This window comes from Crotalus tigris, unplaced genomic scaffold (assembly GCF_016545835.1).
Source record: "Crotalus tigris isolate CLP2741 ecotype Arizona unplaced genomic scaffold, ASM1654583v1 scf7180000018224.911827, whole genome shotgun sequence".
Lineage (NCBI taxonomy): Eukaryota > Metazoa > Chordata > Lepidosauria > Squamata > Viperidae > Crotalus > Crotalus tigris.
Window position 1 is genome coordinate 278190 of NW_024096891.1, and position 16185 is coordinate 294374.

The 16185-nt window shown below is 40.7% G+C and overlaps 1 protein-coding gene across 1 annotated transcript in view; it reads left to right on the forward strand.

Moving 5' to 3' along the window:
- The window catches only part of MAML2 (mastermind like transcriptional coactivator 2), a 204343-nt gene extending 188503 nt beyond the window's left edge, over window positions 1-15840 (forward strand). Inside the window, exons 3-5 of the mRNA XM_039349059.1 lie at window positions 5229-5408; window positions 6752-6863; window positions 13355-15840. Coding sequence (XP_039204993.1) covers window positions 5229-5408; window positions 6752-6863; window positions 13355-14331 — 1269 coding nt within the window. The 3' untranslated portion in view covers window positions 14332-15840. The remainder of the gene's footprint in view (window positions 1-5228; window positions 5409-6751; window positions 6864-13354) is intronic.
- Window positions 15841-16185: the final 345 nt, after the last annotated feature.

Genomic DNA, 16185 nt, shown 5'->3' on the forward strand with positions numbered 1-16185 from the left:
AAAAACTCAAACAGCAATCTTTTCCCACTGAAATAATCCATGCCTGCTTTATGGTTTATCACAATGCTCAATTCCAGGCATTTGTGACTTCTGCAAGAAACCAAGATAAACAAATTATGTCTTAAGGGGGGGGGGATTTGATGCAAAGCTAAGGAAACAGTTAAAATGTTCTAAGCGTTGCTCTGAATGGTCTTCTCCCCTTACGAATGGCTCCCCATTAAGGGGGGGGGGATTTGATGCAAAGCTAAGGAAACAGTTAAAATGTTCTAAGCGTTGCTCTGAATGGTCTTCTCCCCTTACGAATGGCTCCCCAGCTGGGAAAGGAGAATAAATTGAGGTTGACTGCTCCCAGGCAATATGAGGATAGGATCGTATTGTCAGACTCGAAGCATGAAAAGAATGAGAAAGCTCTGACATGCATAGCTGTGGTTTGAGTGAATGAAAGGAGGAGGCAGAAAAGGGGGATAATATTTCCAAATCTTTCCAGGCAGCACAATCAACAACCAAGCATGTATTAAATCAATCTTTTTATTTATTTGCTGTAAGGTAGAAGAAGATCATTTTCAGACAGCCTAAGAAAGAATGAAAAATAATAATAAACTACATTTTTGGCCTCCCTGGAAGAATTTATGCATAGCAAGGATGACAAAGAGGTTTGTCAGCTGCACAGGGACACATGGGCATTCACACCTACACACTCTCAAGAACCACAGCTCTCATATTTTCCTTTTTGCATCAATCCATATAAAATATTACACCAATCACCTTCAGACAGAAGAGCAGTGTTTCTCAACCTTGGCAACTTCAAGATGGGTGGACTTCAATTCCCAGAATTCCTCAGCCAACATCTAAAATTCACTGAGGGTATAGGATCTGTACTTTTGAGACATTATGGACATATTTAAGAAGACTGCCCTGTCTGATCACCCATGAGCACTCCCTAGCCCAGACAGGAAATATTCCAGACTTCCTCAGCAGGAGACTATATTGAGCACATGGAGAAATTAGGCCCAAATCACTGTCAGGCCTTTGTTCATGTTAAAAAACCTGATTATTGAGTAAGTTGGAATTGCTGCAAGGCCACAGGAGCTGATCTGTGGCCCAAGAAAAAATCTGTTTCTCACTGCATTGTGGTTTGAAGGAAACATAGGAAAAGGGCCTTCTTTCTGACCATAGAAATGTTGAAAATCTTTGGGTTAAAGAGGTAACGAGACTCCTTTTGTTGATATGTAGCTAAGGGCCACCATAGGGCTATCCATATAATCTTTTCAATGCTCCCTTCCCATCTATGTTAATCCCAAAACTGGAAAGCTTAGAACTTCTTTAAAGATATTTAATAATAATAATAGTAAAGTTGGAAGGGACCTTGGAGGTCATCCAGTCCAACCCCCTGCTCAGGCAGGAAACCCTATACCATTTCGGACAAATGGCTGTCCTGTCTCTTCTTAAAAATTTCCAGTGTTGGAGCATTTACCGCTTCTGGAGGCAGGTTGTTCCACTGATTAATTGTTCTCACTGTCAGGAAGTTTCTCCTTAGTTCTAGGTTGCTTCTCTCCTTGATTAGTTTCCACCCGTTGCTTCTTGTCCTGCCTTCAGGCGCTTTGGAAAATAGCTTGATTCCCTCTTCTTTGTGGCAGCCCCTGAAACAGAAAGCTAGCCAGGGGAAAGTGTTGGTTTGTTAAATGATGTAGGAAAAGAATCCTTAATGAAGATAAGAACCAGGGGGGAAATTGCAGGAATTCTGGTCATCTGTCTTTATTACAGAAGACACAAGACAGCTGAACCTGCATTGACTTTTTAGGGAAGAAATCGGAACTAAAGCAACTTGAGATAATAGGAGATGTGGGACATCTTGAGACCAGTTGATAACAAATCACTGAGTCCCAATGACATCCACTGAGGGTTATTAAAACACAGAAATGTAGCATGTGACCTTCTAGTCAATCTTTTTTAATCTGTCCCCACCCCACCCACCCCCAAAGATAGCTAATGGGGCATCAATATTTTTTTTAAAAAAAGAGATCAGGGAAATTACAGGGCACTTAGCATAATGTATATTCCAGGCAAATTGGCAGAAATGTGATGAACGTTATTTTAAAGGCATATAAAGGAACAGGTTTTGTGGAAGGAGATTTAGCAGGCATTCCACAAAGGCAAGTCCTCCCTCCCCAACCTTGTAGAGTTTTGAGGAATGTCAAAAATGTGTAGATGGAGGTGCCCCTATCCTCACTGCTATGTAGATTTTCAAAAGTATTTGAACATTCCTCATCAAAAGTTATTGAGTAAACTCAGCAGCCACAGGATAAGAAGACCTGTGGTTTTATGGATTACCAACTGGTTTTTAATTGGTTCAAAATCCAAAAGCAAAAAATGGAAATAAATGAGCAATTTTCTTAATGAAAGAATGTAAGAAAAATAGTTTTTTTCAAGAATCTGTGTTGGACCTAATGCTTTTTAGCTTGTTCATTATTGACTTTTGTGTAGGGGAAAGAAGTAAGCTAATCATGTTTGCAAATAACACTAAACATCTGCTTATTTATTTAACCATGTTCTGAATTTTTACTAATCTGAGAGCTGACTTTAGTTATTAGTAGGCCGTGTTAACTGCCTCTATAGACAGGACTGTGAACATTTTATAATGCCTTGTTCTGAGAGTCACTTCAGAATGATGTTTATAGGTTGGCTTGTTGATCTGCTAGAGACTGAAGGTGATGTTAATGTCACTGGGGAAGATGGATGGATGGATGGGATCTTCCTTTCACAAATAATAGACCAGAGCAGAACAGAATATTCTTTATTGACTATGTGTGATTGGACACACAAGGAATTTGTCTCCAGTGCATAAGCTCTCAGTGTACATACAAACAGCAAAGTTATAGGTCATATATCATAGAGCATAGTTACATCATTAATCATAACATACAACAATAAGTGATAAATCATAAAATACCAATAGGAGAAGATAGTAGAGAAGATGGGAAAGATAATAGCAATACAGTCTACTATATGGGTAAATATCTTTAGGCCTAAGACAGTGCCGTGGGAATTAAGTGCTCTATCTTCAGATGAGATAAATAATAAATACAGACTTTCCTATTGTACCGGTGAGAATGTCAACCTAGTCCATATTTTAACATAGCTTAAGTAAACAGTGTAGATGGTTTTGAGTATGGCTGATGTTAAAAAAGGCTAAGCAGGATCTTAACTGGTTAGTGTCTGATTAGAAATCCACCTAGCAAATCCCAGGGCTATACAGTAGACTGAAAATTTTGGGGGGAAAAAATCCCAGAAGGTGGCAGTGTCAAACCGTTAGTGTATTGTTGCAGGAACACTATGGCTATGTCAGTGTAGTTGTCAAGGGTCAAGTTTGACTCAGAGGAGACTTTTCCTTACCTTCTGCAACTGCTCTTTGTTTCCTCATGAAAATATTTTAAGCCCTTGGCTGCACCATTTTATTGGTGATTTGCTCCCAGATCATATTGCTTTGTTTTACATTCTCATAAGCTGCCCTAATTAGCTTTTTGACAGAAGAATTGAGCAATAATGCTTACCCACACATAAAATAAATAATGAGTAACTGGAATTCAGAAACAGCAATGGGCAGGAACTAAATTATAACTTCCTGGGTGAGCGACTAGTTTAATCTGAAGCTCTGGTCTTGGCAATTTCCTAGAATTTGATGGGAACATGGAGATCCCTAGCCAGAGATTACATCAGCTTAAATACATCATCCAGGCCTTGGTTTTGTTTCTTGGCCATAATGGTGTGTAAAAAAAGAAAGAAGATAATCATTTCACACACCCAGAGAGCCATATGTGCCTACAATTTCTGATCATTTTTTCCAACCCTTATTGTGCAAAGAAATAGAACCAAGGAGAAGATGGTGCATTTTACCTAGTAGGAAGATAGAAAGCTTAAATACTCGATATAAAACAAAAATTGAAGAAGGCATTGTATACCAGAGATGCATTGGCTCCATTAACCTTCTTTTTTTACTTCTGTAAGTAAGATGGGCCACCTATTGTCATCTCTGCAAAGGTTTTTATTTTTTCCCCATTCCTTACCACGGCAGGTTGCCCAAATTTTCATGTCTCTAATTTATTTCAGGGATGAATTGGATTAAACGATTTATTGACTGACTGGTTGATTTTTTTTCAGCTTGAGCTTTTTGAAGCAGTATTTAATATAACAAAATGTGTGATCAACAAACCTGCATATGGGGGGGAAATATGCCCTGAGATCAAATAAGGTATCTACCCTCTGATGCTCCTAAAGTTGAAACTCAAATACTTTGGCCACCTAATGAGAAGGAAAGACTCACTGGAGAAGGGCCTAATGCTGAGAAAGATTGAGGGCAATAGAAGAAGGGGACGACAGAGAATGAGATGGCTGGATGGAGTCACTGAAGCAGTAGGTGTGAACTTAAATGGACTCCAGAAGATGGTAGAGGACAGGAAGACCTGGAGGAACGTTGTCCATGGGGTCGCGATGGGTCGGACACGACTTCGCAATTAACAACAACAACAACCCTCTGATGCATAAGTTGCCTTCACGTCTAAGATGAGAGCTACTGTTTTGCTTATTTGCTATGCAAACATGTGGTAAATGTTTATGGAGAGACAAAATATGTCAACATATAATGAGATCAAATGAAAATGGGTTACTTGATAGAAAAATATTATGTCCCTCCCATCCCAAAACAGTAGGATAAAGGAATAAAATATTGTAACTGCATAATTATATCTGCAGATGTAGCTGGCATTCCATGATCATACTAGTAGCTATACTGACAGTATACTTCATAGTTCCCAGGACAATTCAATCGACTGCTAGCAGTTCGATCCTGACCAGCTCAAGGCTGACTCAGCCTTCCATCCTTCCGAGGTCGGTAAAATGAGGAGCCAGATTGTTGGGGGCAATATGCTGACTCGGCAAACTGCTCAGTGAGTGCTGTAAAGCACTATGAAGAGGTATATAAGTCTTAAGTGCTATTGCTATTTCTCTGAGCTTCAAGATTTTTATTTCACATCAAGGATAGCCACAGTTTTTTTTTAAAGTATGTTTTGGTCAAGTTCTTCCACACCACAGCTTATAACAGAAGGATCTTTGTTTTTATCTCCCTCCAAGAAAATAGGGAAGGTGAAGCTTCCTTTCCATTTTTCCTTGTGTGCATCTTTGTACATCTTTTGACTAATCCCATCTTTCCTTCTATTTTTTTTCTTTTCCAGAATCAACATACTGTCTTGGGTCAAAGTGGAGGCACCAATCCAGGATCTGCCTCATGCACAAATGCAAACACTGGAACCAGCTACATCAGCTCATCACCACAAACATTGCTGAATCAGCAGCTGAAACAACAGTTCCTCCTTCAGCAGCAGCAGCAGCAACAGCAAATACTAACAGAAGCAGTAAATATCCCAGTTTTCTATTTTATCTATAAACAATCTCCCAGAATCCCAAAAGGAAATGTGAGGAAAGAATTGCCCAGCTTGTTTGGAATTGTTTGGCACTTGAGAAGTTTGGGTGCAATCAAAATTGCCCTCACTAGACCTAAGGGTTCTGCAGAATCCATATGTGTGCTTCTGAAGCAAGAGCATGAAAGTTGAACATGTCTTGTCCATGGGGAACATCATAGGTTCAGGTGGCTCCTCTAGTTAGCAAGGTTAAGCGCAGATGTTGAGAACGTTCTCTTAGCCACTGTTCAAATTTACAGTAGACTCCACCACCCTCCCACAAGTCAGTTACAAGCCAATTCTGGAGTTCTGACAGTTGCACATATCCACTGGTTACATGACCATATTTTGAGCACTTGGCAACTGGCTCACTTTTACAACTGGTTGTTGCCTTCCACGGTCACATAACTGAGATTTATGACATTTTTTTGTCGGTTTCCAGAAAAAAACAGAAATAGGAATACATTACTTTGCTTAAAGAACACTGCAAAGAAGTCACCAAATCAGGTCTGGTCACATGGTGCCTTGACTTATGACCATCATGTTTTATGACAGAAATTACGGGGTCCATTATGATCATAAGTTGAGGACTACCTATAATAATATTAGAGCAAGACTTCAGTATAGAAGACGATGATATGACTGCAGACACAGGTAGAAATTTTATATTTTTCATCCTAAAGGACAGCAGGTTGCAGGGCAGCTGAGAGTTCACACACACACACACACACACACACACACGTACATACATACATGCACCCTTTAGGCAAAACTTGGTTTGCTCTCCAGAAGCCTTATTCCGTGTGAAAACTGCACAACTGGACTGGAAATGTTTTCCTTTTGCAGGAAGAATGTGACATGAGAAAGACGTTATTATTTCATTCGGAATACTTAAGTTGCCTTTATTCATTTGTAGCCTTTTCTTAGAACAGATATGTCCCATCAACAGTTCCTCTTAATATTTGTTCAAACAATATACAAACATTGGATCTGTGAGGTCTCCCTATTTCATAACCTGAAATTACAGTTATCTCTACCAGCTTTCCCAGCCTGTTACCCTCCATTGTTGAGAATTTGGGTTCCAAAATTAATTCCAACCTCTCTGAGGGACATCAAGCTGGAGAAGTTTGTTGCAACAAATATCCATGGCTCCCCACCCACTTCTCCTCTGTTGCATCAATGGAGTAGGATATCTTTTAAGAATGCATCTTTGAATGTATGCATATGCTGCAGGTGATTTTGTTCAAATCTTCAGAATAATAAATAGCAATACCTTCCTCTTTTTCTTCATCCTGTAGGAGAAAGCAACCTCTCAAGATCAACTGAATAGACACCTTACAAGACCACCACCAGATTATAAGGACCAAAGAAGGGGCCAGGTCAACGTGCAGCAAACACACCAATATTCTGGTAAGCATGCACAAAAAAGCAAATAAGCCACCTTCAGACAAAGATTTGACTCATTTGAGTGTGGGACATGTGGTTCTTTTCTCCTGAGCAGCACTTAAGTCTTCCTTCTCTCCAAGTTCGATGTGAAAGTTTCTCTTGTTTCCTTCCTGTTTTCTCGTCTCCCTGGTTTCTCAAACTTCCTTCTTCCCAAACTTTTCTTTGCTTTCATCCATTTGAAACACAAAAGTCTCCTTGTCCCTTAGATCTTTCCTGAGGCCTTTTCCCTACTCCAAACAAACCAGCATTCAGTTTCCTTCACAGAAGCTACATTGATTTTCAGGAACCCTCCAGTGACCTTTCCCCTCCACTGTTGCGGTGTCCATGAACATTATACGGCATTGGTGCAGTTGCACCAACAGCTTAAAAACCGATTCATGATTTTTGGCCCACTACGTGTACTATCAGCTTAATCAGAGGATGTCTAAAGATGCCTGTCTAACTGTTGGAATTTGCCTGGTGGGCTGGACAATCAAGGACTTCCAAAAAAAAAAGGAAGAGCATGTGACGAGTCGTCTGATGATTCAAACATTCTTCATGGATCCTCACTTTTCAAACATTTAAATTTTACTTAGTGAAGATCTAAACTGTTTCTTAGGTCTCTGAATATGTTACAGAAGGCTGATTTGGCTAACAGAGTCGGACTGACTCATGTTCTATTTTGGGGACTTTTCCACACTGCATCTTAGGCATAAACCTTGATGCAAGGTTGAATGAATCAGAAGCATGTTCATAAACTCAAATTCATTTGAGTGTACCCGCCAAGAAGAAAGGACACCTGAAATAGATAGAGTTTGCTGTTTCCATTTTACTTACGGTACTTACAATTGTGTGAGGATGTTGTCTTTAAGTCATCACTCCAAGGATATGAACCTTTCCTCACTTCCTAAGTTGGCATTCAATCTCAAGGACGGGTCCTCCCTTGGTCTTTTTAGTAGAAGTCACCAAATAAATGTTTGGAAATATCTTCAAGGAAATACAGGTATTTGGAGAAATCTAACAAAATAAAAGAGCTGGAAGGGACTCAAGCAGGAAATCCTATACCATTTCAGACAAATGGTTGTCCAATCTTTTCTAAAAACTTCCATGCACAATTTCTGGAGGCAAGTCATTCCACTGATTAATTATTCTAACTGTCAGGAAATTTCTCCTCGGTTCTAGGTTGTTTCTCTCCTTGATTAGTTTCCATCCATTGCTTCTTGTTCTGCCCTCAGGTGCTTTGGAGAATAGGTTGACCCCCTCTTCCTTATGGCAGTCCCTTAGATATTGGAACATTGCTATCATGTCACTTGTCCTCCAGCAACCATTCCTTATATGTTTTAGCCTCCAGTCCCCTAATCATCTTTGTTGCTCTTCTCTATGCTCTTTCTAGGGTCTCAACATCTTTTTTATATTGTGGCGACCCAAAATGGATGCAATATTCCAAATCTCCCTAACCTTTCTGTCTATACATTTGATGGAGAACACATACATTTGAAAGACTGTCTAGCATTTTTCTAAAAAATATTCTGCATTGTGGCATTTACCTTATGTCTCATTGAATACATTTGTCCTCTGATCTGGATTTAGTTTCAAGGGTCCTGCTACTGTTACTCTTCGTGAAACAGAATTAAAGATTACCTAGCCAGTCTCAAAACTGATTTTCAGAGAGCAGACATCTCTCTCTTCATGATGGACTGTCAGTCCTGGCCATTAATCAGAAATTGACACATTCTGCAGTACCACTCAGTTCTTCTAGTATCTAAGATCTGGTTATGTTCTCCACTGAACACTAATTGGAATGAAATTTCTGCCCATCCGGTATAAATTAGACCAGCACAAAAAGAAGAGTTGAGAGGTGGGGGGGGGGAGAGAATGAAGAAGCTAAAAATAGTGAGCAATTCAGAGAAAAAGGGAAACTTTGTTTTGGGAATAAGAGAGAGAACCATTGTCCCCAACCACTACACCCTCTGAAGCAATTTCTGCTGTTACAAAAGAATATAGTATGCTGGCCATCTGTGCCTGAATCAACATGTTCCATCTTGGCTAATCTGGAAAATGCCTCAGTTGCCTGAGTCTTTTTGTTGCAACAGACAAATGTTATGTGTCTGGAGCATCTGGTTCGTTTCAATGATAGTGCACAAATTCAGCACTGGTTGCCTTACTTAATTGCTAATGACATGTCTAATCCAGGCAGCTCTCTGATAAGAAACTCCATGGGTTCCTTCACATTGCTACCGTTTTCCTTCTCCAATCCTGCAAACTCAGTTTAAAGATGATCCACGATCCCCTTCTGCTGACACTAAAAGTCTGAGGAGGAGGAGAAGAGCAAAAACAGGGATATATATTTCACCCCAAGCTGCCACTGATCCAGGAGTAATCCCTTCATCCTCTCTTCCTGCAAAATCCATGTTTTTATTTATTTGTTATTAAATTTATTAGCTGCCCATCTTACCACAGGGTAACTCTGGATGGCTTACAACAGACATGTCAAACACAAGGCCCGGGGGCCGGATGCAGCCCGCAAAGTGGTTTCATGTGGCCCGCAAAGCCATCCTGGAAACAGTGAGGGAACGGCCCCCGCTGCCTTGGCCCTGGCCCAGGCCAGCTGGGAGCCAATGTACAATTTTGTGGTGGCCCTCTATGCTGAAACGCATTCAGTCTTAGCTCCATAAGCTCCCCCCCTCCCCGCATGGCCTGAGAGGAACAGTGAGGCTCCTCCAGTGGACCATGCCTTGGCACTTGCCCTGGTCCCACCTCCTTCTGCCAGAGACCCTCAGATCTGTCCCACTGCTGCCCAGGCCCCCACAGTCACCCTTGACGTGAACGATGTAGAGCTGGCCACACCCACCCAATAGGCCGTACCCACTCCATCCATACCCACCCAGTAGGCCGCATCCACCCTGGCCACACCCACCCGGCCCCCTGAGGGCAACCGCAATGCTGATGCGGCACTCAATGAAGTTGAGTTTGATACCCCTGGCTTACAATATTAAAAAGATAAAACTACGAACACCTATAAACACGACAAATAAAATCTATAAAAATACAAATACTCAAGCCTAACTAAAAGATGGGAAAGTAGGAAGTAGGATGAGCAGGAGAGGGAGGTGGGACCTGTTATTTATCTATCAGCCACCCCCCAGTGTGAAACCTTCCCATTGCAGCCCCAGGCCTCATTAGAGTCCCAAAATCCAATCAGTTGTCATTACTTATGCTTTCACATCCACGCTTCAAGTTGCTGGCATTTGTCTTGGGCGAAAAATGAAATAAATAAAATAAACATCTGAATGGTTCCTGAGCAGAGGGTGGCAAAATTGTCAAGACACTTCCTGCTGAAAGACTCAGCAGGAACTCAGAAGCTGGAAGACACAGCAAGACAGGAAAAAGTCAGCAAGACAAGCAGGCCATTCAAAGATTTCTCCAGAGATGTGGCATTTCAATTAAAATACTACTTTACAGGTCGTCCTTGGCTTACAACAGTTTATTTAGTGACCAAAGTTACAATATCACTGAAAAAAAGTGACTTAGGATCATTTTTCACACGTATGGCCATCGCAGCCTCTCCACGGTCCCGTGATCAAAATTCAAACAATTGGCAACTGACTCGTATTTATGACGGTTGCAGTGTCCTGGGATCATGTGATCACCTTTTGCGACCTTCTGACAAGCAAACTCAATGGGGAAGCCAGATTTGCTTAACAAACTTATAACTAACTTAACCACTGCCATTATTCACTTAACAACTATGGCACGAAAGGTCATAAAATGGAGCAAAACTCACTTAACAAACATCTCGCTTAGCAACATAAATTTTGGACTCAGTTGTGGTCATAAGTCAAGGACTACCTGTACTTGGAATTAGACAACTTATTTTCCTGTAAATCAGGGGTCTGCAACCTTGACAACTTTAAGACTTGTGGACTTCAGCTCCCAGAATTCCTCAGCCAGCATGGGGGCTCAATGGTAGTCATAAGTCAAGGACTACCTGTAGGGACAGCCATAAATCCAGATGCTTAATGCCATAAAGGAGAGCTTGTTAATGACTAAATGTCACAGGCATATCATAAATAAGTTGCCTCTTTTGCCAACAAGCTAGAAGCCACCTTTATGCAATTTACCTACTGTGGAATGCAGAGATCATGTTATAATTCCTCCTGCATATCTGGGTCAAAGGAAATGTTTATTTGTTGTGTTTAACCAAGGAACAACTGTTTCCTCTTCTTGCTGATTTTCACCTTTCACATAAGGCTGGATGCCAGTTGTTGTGCAGAATAGCAAGCTATATGAACTAGTGGCTCATCTTTCAATCATAATATTATATCACATTCAGAATGCCTTCTCTTTAAAATGCAACACACTAAAATGAGTGCCTCCAAAAATCAATCAGGAGAAGGTTAACAGCTAGGTCACTTAATTAAGCCTGATTTGTAATCAAGCTTGGTCTCAGTCTTCTAAGAGTCATGGGATCACAGTGGAAGTCTCACTGCCATTCCTTTGACTCATTGGCTGGGCTCATTTGCTGCATTCCTTCCTAAATATAAGTTAATAAATGTTCACCTAATATACTATCCCGCAGTAGATCAAATTGTGGTTTAATATGATGGCTGAGTTCACACAACCTGCTGGGTTTCCATAAATTCTGAAACATAAAATATCCAACCCCATTTTACCTTAGTTACATTGTTTTGTATTGTGTCTTGAGAGTCCCTTGGATTGCAAGGAGATCAAATGAGTCAATCCTAAAGGAAACCAACCCTAACTCTTCTTTGGAAGGACAGATACTGAAGCTCAAATACTTTGACCACCAAATAAGAAGAGAGGACTCATAGGAAACGACCCGGAAATTGGGAAAGATGGAAGGCAAAAAGGAGAAAGGGATGGCAGAGAATGAGATGGTTAGATAAAGTCATTGAAGCAATGATCATGAATTTGAGCAAACTCTGGGAGACAGTAGAGGACCATGAGGCCTGGTGTAGTATGGTCCATGGGGTCATGAAAAAATAGACACAACTCAGCAAATGAACCACAAGATTTGTGTTGCACAAATCCGGCTAAGTGATCAGCTGGCCTAATCCATTACCCACGCAGGAAGGCACCACTACAAATGCATTCCCCTTATCTCTTACCCTTAGTGGAAAATAGCTGGTGAAGATGATAGAACTTGCTGAGATCGCCAGATTGTCTTCTTTGATCAGAGAAATGTCAGTGACAATATCTAAATTTATTCCTGACTGGAAAGTCATTCGAGATTTTTTGCATAAGACAGAAGAATCTGAACTTACGTTTTATGATTATGATGATTACACAGGATAGATTACAGAAAGAAGATAGTTAGGTTGCAACCATAGAGTAAGAGGTAAATTTATAATTGGATCTAAAACTACTGTAAAGATTGGAAGCTATTTCTTTGTATCTTTTTTCTTTTCTATTTTTCTTTTCCCTTTTTCCCTTGGACTTTAGGCTCTTTTTTATTTTATAATAGTTTGTATTGATTTAATCTTCCTTTTTTTTAAAAAAAAACCCTCAAATAAATATATATTTTTAAAAAGTATCCTCTACAATTGACCATCAATTTCTGCTTATAATCTTTTGGTTGAAATTTCTGGGAAGAGGAGAGAAATCAGAACAAAAGGACACACGCTCTGGAGGCAACAGCTGGCACATAAACCTAATCAAGTTCTCTGGAGTTTAGTGACTTCAGGGCTATGTCCATGAACAGCTAGTCCTCGACTTACGACCACAATTGAGCCCAAAATTTCTGTTTCTAAGTGAGACATTTGTTAAGTTTGCCCCCTTTTACAACCTTTCTTGCCACAGTTGTTAAGCAAATCATTGAAGTTGTCAAGTTAGTAACATCACTGTTAAGTGAATCTGGCATCCCCATTGACTTTGCTTGTCAAAATGTTGCAAAAGGGGATCACATGACCTTGGGACACAGCAAAGGTCATAAATATGAACCAGTTGCCAAGCATCTGAATTTTGGTCATGTAATCATGGGGATGATGCGATGGTTGTAAGTGTGAAAAACAGTCACGAGACACTTTTTTCAGTGATGTTGTAACTTTGAACGGTCGCTAAATGAACTGTTGTAAATTGAGAATTACCTGTAGATGGTTGGTAGTGCCTTCTTTAAAGATATTTTTTATTTTTTTAAAGAAAAAATCCCAGCTCTAGCTCACACCCCTGGTGTTTCCTGATCATTTCCGATCTAACTATTACTTTGATCAAGCTGCTTTGCTAAGATCGGCTAAAATTGGCTTGATTCTGCCATGTATTTGAGCAAAAGGGATGATGTGCGATTCTACTATCCTTCAAAGAAATGGCATTAAAATATACTTCATTTTCTCTAGTAGGGTCATTGTGTTGAGTGAGAGATAAGAAAATAGCCAGAGAAGTAACTGGTCCTATTGGGTACTTTGGTTTCTGAGTCTTGTTTGGATCTGATGGTGGATGATGTCTTTGTTCTCTCTTAGGTGGATCACCGGCTGTGAGCATCAATTCCAATCTGTGTTTCTCCAATCCCATTTCCACTTCAAACATTTTGTCACAGCAATCAAATCTCTTATCCACGGCTCATGGCCTCAGAATGACTTCTCTTCCAGCAGGGCACCACGTCAGCTGCTACGGGAACATTCCCTGCAGTCAACCAAATGCATATAACGTGGCAACTCCAGGAGTGAGCCAGGTTGCCCAGCATAGAAATCTAAACCCAATTGTAACCAGTCAAAACAACCCTGCAGCATCTCGGCCGACACCTCCAGGGCAAGGCAATAACATGCCGACCTTTGACAATGGCTTGGGAATTAACTCCCAGCAAGGGAAACTCAGCTTGAACCAAGGGACTTCAGCCCAAAGAGCTTCAAATGTGATGGTCAGTTCAAATGCTGCAGCTCAGAACTGGGTTTCTTCGGAAGCAGGGTCCAAGCAACAGGAAACCCAGAGGGCTTCGGGATCCCCTTTCTCGTCTGGAAGCTCCTATACAAATCAGCAACTACAGCGCGCAGCTGCCCTCCAGCAATTTCCTCAGCGTGCCATGGTGCCTCCTAATCAACTGGGCACTATCCAGATGAGAACCCCTACGAGCCAAATGAACCAAAGTCTAAATGGACAAGTGGGCGGGGCATCCAAACCCCAGAGTGCAATGCCAACTCAATTGCAGGGAGAGGTTGTGGCCCACTTAAATCCACCCAGGGTGGGGATGACACAACCCCACCCCTTGTCATCGAACCAGTTCTCATCAAGTGCTACTCAAATGTCCAGCAGGGTTTTTCAAGGAACAGATCATGCCAGTGATCTAGCATTTGATTTTCTGAACCAGCAAGCAGATAACATTGGGCCTGCACTCAATAGTGACCCAGACTTCATTGATTCTTTGTTGAAAACAGAGCCTAGTAATGATGATTGGATGAAAGACATCAACCTCGATGAGATATTAGGAGGCCATTCCTGAGGCAGCTAACAATTATGAACTCCTGGTGTTTTTTTAAGGCTAAAAAGTCAGGATATCAGTCTTCAGTTTGTAGAAGACAAAGGTCGGGGGGGGGGGGAAGCAAAAGAGTGAGTTGCTGGATCCAACCTTAAAAGTATATTAATGCAACCATGCTTCCATAACTTGTTCCATTATCAAGTATGCTAAAGATGGTAAGTCTGGATCCATTGTTTCCAAATATAGGGGATTCTGAATGATAAAGGAACTCTAAGAAATGGGTGTTTATCATCCAAACAAATCCTAAATATGTAAGCTAATATTTACATCTGTTACATAAAGGAGAGACCTAGGAATATGCACTGCATCAAAAATATACTGCTGACATCCGCTAATGATTTTCACATGTATGTGTGTACAAATAGAAATCTGGCTGGGAAAAAATAAGCAGAAAACAAGAAAACAACACACAACTCAGAAAGCTTAGCAAGAATCTTCCCTAACATTGCGCATTCTAATATGTTTTATTAGAATCCTTATCGTTTTCATTCAGTGAGAACGAGACATTACATTATGGTAATTCAGAACATCTGGAGTATATCAAATTTAGGGACGCAGGTTAGCAATTCATAGAGGGAACCAGTGGGCCATGAAAGAAAAGCTTATTGATAGAACCCCTATATACAAGCCAAACATCCCAGGTTCTATAAGCGATTTAGTCTGGGATGAAAAAGAGCAATCCCACAATTCTGAAGGTCCAATGGCGCACATGGCAGCTCCTTAAATCTCTACTGTAAAGTTCCTAATACTTCTTAAAACTGCAGTTTTCTGTCCACTTTCCTGGAAATAAATCTACAGATGGGATAAATAAACCTATAGATGGGATAAACAGGCAGTAAACAGATAGCTTGCCCTGTGAGTGGTTTGGCTTCCAACTCATTTCCTTCCTAAAACCCCTCCTTATGGGAGAATCTGTGCAGAGTATGAAGTATCAGACTCAAGAGTATTAGAAGTTTTCTATTCGAAATCTGTCTAGTGGTTTTAAATAGGAATAACCAGCTTGTCCAGCCTGTTACGACTTCTGCAGATGACCCATTTCACAAGCTTCCTTCTCCTCTCTATAGCTTTCATACCTCCTAGAGTGGGTTTCTTCTTCCGTCCTCTTTATCCCTTTAATTAGGTATTGGAGAGTAGATTGAATTTTGGATGCTAATGGAATCCCATGTGCCCTAGAATGCAGATGATATCAAAACGATCCAGTTTTATCTTACATGTCATTAACATATTATGAATAAGAATGAGGATCCGTGAGGTAGGGATCCCTGCAAGCATCGGCTGAAAGGATATCTAATGGTAGATCCGTCAAACATGGTGGTTTAATTATTTGAGCACACATTGCAACCAGCCACCATCTTTTTTTTTGTTGTTGTTAGTTGCGAAGTCGTGTCCGACCCCTCACGACCGCATGGACAACATTCCTCCAGGCCTTCCTGTCCTCTACCATCTTCTGGAGTCCCTTTAAGCTCACACCTACTGCTTCAGTGACTCCATCCAGCCACCTCATTCTCTGTTGTCCCTTTCTTCTATTGCCCTCAATCTTTCCCAGCATTAGGCTCTTCTCCAGTGATTCCTTCCTTCTCATTAGGTGGCCAAAGTACTTGAGTTTTAACTTCAGGATCTGGCCTTCTAAAGATACCAATTTAAGGAGTTCAAATTAAAAGTGTTTTTTTTTTAAAAAAAAAAGAGATATTCCTTTTCATTCATAAACGGCACAATATTAAGTGAGATGTAAGCTCTTCCCCTGGATTTCCCTGACAGTGGCAAGCAAAGATAATACATTCTGCAATGGAAGGTGGTATCATCTTTGATTCCCTACTT